The 6,049-nt window shown below is 16.5% G+C and overlaps 2 protein-coding genes across 2 annotated transcripts; both read left to right on the top strand.

Annotated features, from left to right (window-relative positions):
• Positions 1–1,902: 1,902 nt before the first annotated feature.
• Positions 1,903–2,937, top strand: TPT (triose phosphate transporter, putative; the record flags this gene model as incomplete). The annotated part of the gene is made up of 1 exon (XM_028677173.1): positions 1,903–2,937. One exon carries the CDS (start codon positions 1,903–1,905, stop codon positions 2,935–2,937), a length of 1,035 nt encoding a protein of 344 aa, XP_028533589.1.
• A 1,126-nt stretch (positions 2,938–4,063) lies between these two features.
• PRELSG_1024100 (transcription factor IIb, putative) lies at positions 4,064–5,632 on the top strand (the record flags this gene model as incomplete). Its single annotated transcript, XM_028677172.1, has 4 exons — positions 4,064–4,116; positions 4,350–4,542; positions 4,624–4,704; positions 4,787–5,632. The coding sequence occupies 4 exons, from the start codon at positions 4,064–4,066 to the stop codon at positions 5,630–5,632; spliced, it is 1,173 nt and encodes a 390-aa protein (XP_028533588.1).
• Positions 5,633–6,049: the final 417 nt, after the last annotated feature.

The raw sequence follows: 6,049 nt of genomic DNA, 5'->3' as shown, positions 1-6,049 counted from the left end.
TTTTTTTTTTTTTTTTCAGTTCTTTATTAATTAATAAATTAAAATTAAAGAAAATAAGTAATATTCAAACGAATATCAATTTGTTCTTATTATATATCCTTTTTTTCTAGTGTTATAAGATTTTCTATATATTATTTCATACAACAAATAAAAAAGATAAATAAAAATTTAAATGATAAAAAAAAAAAGGATAATTTTAAATTTTATAAACATTTAATAAGCTAAAAAAATTATTTTTAGATAAAATTATTACGATATTATTAAAATATTAAAAAAAATTGAATTTTTCTATAATTTTCTAAAAAAAACAAAAATATGTAGCTATGATAATGAAAATATTAAAAAATTTTCTATTTAAAAAAATATATATTATTTCATTTAAATAATGCTGTTAACTATTATTTTAATTCATTCTATGTAAATTATATATTCCTTATAATCTTTGTATATACTAAAACTAATATTGGTTATTTTTTTTAAGAAAAAAAAATTGTTGTAAATGAATTTTTATCTTCACACTATTTTAATTAGGTAATAGTAACTCAATATTTTTTAATAATTTATTTTTCTACATTATTTTTGTTCTATTTTCATTATGAACTTATTATACTTAAATTTTACAAATTATAAAATTCTTACAGATAAAAAGAAAAAGGAAAAAAAAGATACTGAATTATTTTATTATCTATTTAAAAGTTATGTATTAAATATACTTAAAACTTATCTAGGAATAGAAAAAAAAAAAAGCGAAAAAAAAATAAATAGTAAAATGATATAAAGAATGTGTAGAAGAAACATTACAGAATATTTTAAAATTAAATAAAATATGGTAGTAAAAAGAAAAAAAAATTATGGTAACTATAATATTTAAAGAAATAAATCTGGAAAATATATTTCTATGTGATAAAAAGAAAAATATTAGAAATTCATAGTATTTTCTAAAAGAAAAAAATTAAAATAAAATAGCAATCAACCTTAAAAGTAAAATGATTTATTTACCAAATAATAAATGAAAATTTTTTGATTCATATTCTCATAAAAATTGATTACCATTTAATAATTCTCTATTTTAAATGAATATATCAAAAGTGAATACGATATAATATATATATACATTTATTATTATTTAACTTTTATTTTTCATTTTTTAATTTAATTTTAACTTTAACAATTCATTTTTTTTTTTTTTTCTTATGTTAAAAAGGTAGATACAAAAAAAAAAATATATTGAAACGTATTATTCATAACTTAATAATATTATTAAAAACTTGCATAAATATTACTAAAAAATTGTAATTAAATAATTTTTATACAATAAAAAAAAAAAAAAAAACTCTTCTATTTTATAATAAAAAGATATAAAGTTAAAATTATATATAATTATTTTTTATTAATTATTTTCCCATTTATATATGAATATAAATTGTTTATAACTTTTTAATAGATTTTTTTTTTTTTTTTAAATACCATATATAATTTATGTATAATTTAATTTATATATCATTTAATTAGTATATTATTTAATTTATACATTTTTTAATGTATATATTATTTAAGTAATATAATTCATGTTTTAACTTTTTTTCTTGAATACATCTCTTTATTAATATATCACTTATTAAATTATTTTTCTTCTGTGGCATATATATCTATTTTATTCTTAAATATTTATTACATGATAAATGTATATTCATGTAATTTAATGAAATTTTCTTATATTTTATCGTCTTATTTTTTTATATCACTTAATTTATTATATAATATTTAATAGATGTAAACTTATATTTTAAATCTAAATTTTATACATTAAAATTAATAACAATTAATAATTTTTTTTTATGATTTATATTATTAATTAATCATATTATTTTATTATAATTTTTTTTTTTTTTTTGGCTATTAATGATGAAAGAAAATGAAAAGAATGAGTATGGAACTTTTCCTATAACAATAAATGAAGCATATTCTGATAAATTAAAAGATAAGAAATATAAGAGTAAAGATATATATTCTACTCTTTATGATAAAGTCAAATTAGTATTTTTATTAATAACTTGGTATGCTTTAAATGTATTATATAATGTTGATAACAAGAAAGCTTTAAATATGATCAAATTACCTTGGCTAATTAGTTGTATGCAATTATATGTAGGATGGATATTTATATTTATTTATTGGATAAGTGGATATAAGAAAGTTCCTAAAATATTTTCATATGATTTATTTATAAAAAATATTTTAATTCAAAGTGTCTGCCACATTTTAGTTCATTTTGGAGCGGTTATGTCCATGTCACAAACAAGTGTTTCATTTACTCATGTAGTAAAAGCATGCGAACCTGTATTCACAGCTATATTATCAATTTTACTTTTAAAACAGTATATGAAGTTTAATAAATATATATCATTATTAGTCATTGTTGGTGGGGTTGTTTGTGCTTCTGTTAAAGAATTACATTTTACATGGATATCATTTTGGTGTGCAACCATTTCAAATTTTGGATCTTCTATGAGATCTATTTATGCTAAGAAAATGATGATTCATAAATCATCAATAGGAGAAAATTTAAATGCATCAAATATTTATTCTTTAATAACTATTTTTTCTGCCATAATTTCCTTGCCATTAGTTTTAATATTTGAAGGAAAATCGGCATATAATTTCTTAACAAATTATCAAAGTACTCAATCCAACTATTCTTTTCGTGATATTGTTTTAAAAATATTTTTAAGTGGAATGTGGTATTACTTAAATAATGAAGTTGCCTTTATGTGTTTAGAAAGAATTAACCAAATTACTCATGCTGTTGCAAATTCAATCAAAAGAGTGGTTATAATTGTTTCATCTATTATTGTTTTTAAAACTCAAATAACCTTATTAGGTGCTACTGGGTCAGCTGTTGCCATATTTGGCACATTTCTATATTCTATTTTTTAAAAAAAAAAAAATTAATGAAATTAAAAATTAATTTTAAATATATAAAATAAAAAGAATATAAAAAAAACAAAAATTTAATTAAACATTATGAAAGTCACAGTTCAAATATTCTAAAAAATTATGAAATTATATAATTTTAATTTGAATAAAACATACATATTTCTTTTAATATATGGAATAACAGAATTTTACTCTTATCTTCACAAATGAATATATTATGTTTTTTAACAAACTCATGTATATTTAATTTTTAAATATTTACTATTAAAATTTGATATTTTACTTTTTTTTTTATTTTTTCCATAACAATATATATTATGTAAATGGAAAATAATGATATTTTTTATAAAAATCTTCATATTACAATATATTAGAATACTTAAGCAAGTATATCAATATTTTGAAAAATTATTTCTTTTTATATATATGTATATATAAATCATTTTTAACATAAAAATAAGTTATTATATATATATATTTAATTTTTATAAGATATTTTTTATACTATTTTCATTATAAACTTAATTAAAAAGTATACATAATAACTAAAAGTATATATATATATATTTTTTTTTTAAATGTCTTTAAAAAAAAAAAGTTTTTTAAAACAAAACTATTAATGTTATTAAAATATTAAATGTTTTATTTTTTAATATTTAGATTACATGTATATGAACATTAAAACAGTTTTTAATGTTTTTCAAAATTCTTATGTAAAAAAAAAAATACTCATAAAAGATATACCTTGTGTGTAAAAATATATTTTTTTAAAGTGCAAAATATATTTAAAAAAAAAAAAAAATCGATTTTAATGCATCTATTTCTATTTTATCACTTTAAATAAAAGAAGGAATAAAAAAAAAATAAATTTTTAGTTATCTCTTTTTTATTAGACATTTATATTTTCTATCCATTAGATATTTAGATTTTTTTTTTTTTTTTTTCATTAGACACTATGTTTTAATTTCTTTTTTTCTTTTAATCAAAAAAATATATAAGGAACACATATCAATAAATATGTTATAAAAATTTGAAAAAAAAAAAAAAATTTAAGATGTAGTAATGAAAACTTATAAAATTATATAAAATACATATAAATATAGAGATACGTACAATCATTTTCAAAATGTATAGAAATAAATATCAGCCAAAAATATTATCTCTTTTGCTAAGTTCAGGGTAAAAAAAAAATAAAAATAAAAAATAAAAATAAATGATAATAATAAAAGATAAGAAAAAAAAAAAAATAGACAGTTATATAGTATAAAAATATTAATACATTGTAATAACAAAACAGCTATAACAAGATAGTAGAATTATTGTAATAATCACATACTAGTTTGGTAGAAGTATAAATATATAGTAATATGATTACAAAAAATAATTAATGGTTTCTTACTTTTTATAAATAGTTCTAAGCCATTAGAAATATGGAAAACAAAAACAAAAAAGGGTTGTGTTAGGAAAGTTTTAGATGATACAATAAAATTAAGTGCAATTGAAATTTTATCAGAAAATACTTCTGATTCATATATATATACAGCACCACCCAATTTTACTTCATTAGCAATAAGTTTACCTATTATCGTTCTTATTGTCAAAAATGTAACATTTTTTATGATATTATTATATTACCCTAATATATATATGCATTTACTATAAATTAAATAAATTTCTTATTTTCAGATGAACAGATATTTTTCTTTTAGAATAAGTATATTAGATGATAGAAATTGTAGAAGAACTTTTAGAATTTCTAACTTTCAGGTATGAAAAATAATAGTAGAAAAATAAATATTAAAATATATTATATATATATTAAAAATAAATTATGTATTTCTTAAATTAGACTGTTACAAGATTATCAAATAAATGGTGTACTATGCCAATGGTCTTAAATGATGGATGGAATATTATACAAATAAATTTAAAAGATTATACAGAAAAAGCATTTAGAACAAAATATGTTGAAACTACTGATATGCAGATAAATGCTAGCATAAGAATTAGGTGTATATACTTTTGTGACAGAATTTATAATAATGAAGAATTAAAAGATGAATTTAAAATATGTTCAAAAAAAAAAAAAAAAATAAAATATATTCTTCCACAAAATTTAAAGAAACCAGAAAAGAAAAACATAATTAAAAATATTCAAAAAGAAAAAAATATAAAAAAGGAGGATAAAATAGCAAAAATTGAAATATCAAATAACGAGGCAAAAGAAAAAATTGAAACCAATGAAAACTTAAAAGAAAATGAAGAGAAAGATGAAAAAATAGAAAATAATAAAAAAATGGAAAATGAAGAAAAAATGGAAAATGAAGAAAAAATGGAAAACGAAGAAAAAATAGAAAATGAAGAAAAAATAGAAAACGAAGCAAAAATAGAAAACGAAGCAAAAATAGAAAATGAAGAAAAAATAGAAAATGAAGAAAAAGATGAAAATAGTGATGTTGATAATAAGACGGATGGAGAAGAAAATTATTTAAATGATATCATCAATATGAATGGAGATGATAAAGAAGACAATGATGATGAAAATAGAAAATTATTAATTGAAAATACATATAATGAAGAAGAAAATGAAGTTAACATTAGTAGTTTAACTGAGATAAAAAATTTAGAAATAGATTTAAATAATGTACTTTATGAAGATATAAATTATGAAAATTATAATAATGACGATAACTAAATATTAATCTTCAAATTCTTAAAAGTCTCATTTTTAAAATATAAAGATGATAAATAATAAAATAAAGGCATGATATTCTAAAATAAAAATATCAAAACAAATATAAAAAAAAAAAAATTAAGAAATAAAAATTTAAAAAGATAAATTTTTAAGTACGCAAATTAAAGATTAGTTAAAAAATTTTATGAAAAAATACAAAAAAAAAAAAAAAATTATAAAAAATAAAATATGAAAAAATTTTTTTTTTTAAATATTAATTAAAATTTTAATTGAAATTAAGAAAATAAAAGACAGATAAAACAAAAAAAAAAAAAATTAATAAGAACATTATACATAAATATGTATGTTAATATATCCTTTTAGATATAGATATAGATATATATTTAAAATTAATAAATTAATGTGTATATATATATA

This window comes from Plasmodium relictum (assembly GCF_900005765.1).
Source record: "Plasmodium relictum strain SGS1 genome assembly, chromosome: 10".
Lineage (NCBI taxonomy): Eukaryota > Apicomplexa > Aconoidasida > Haemosporida > Plasmodiidae > Plasmodium > Plasmodium relictum.
Note: the sequence above shows the minus strand (reverse complement) of the source record. Positions and strands in the feature narration are given on the sequence as shown.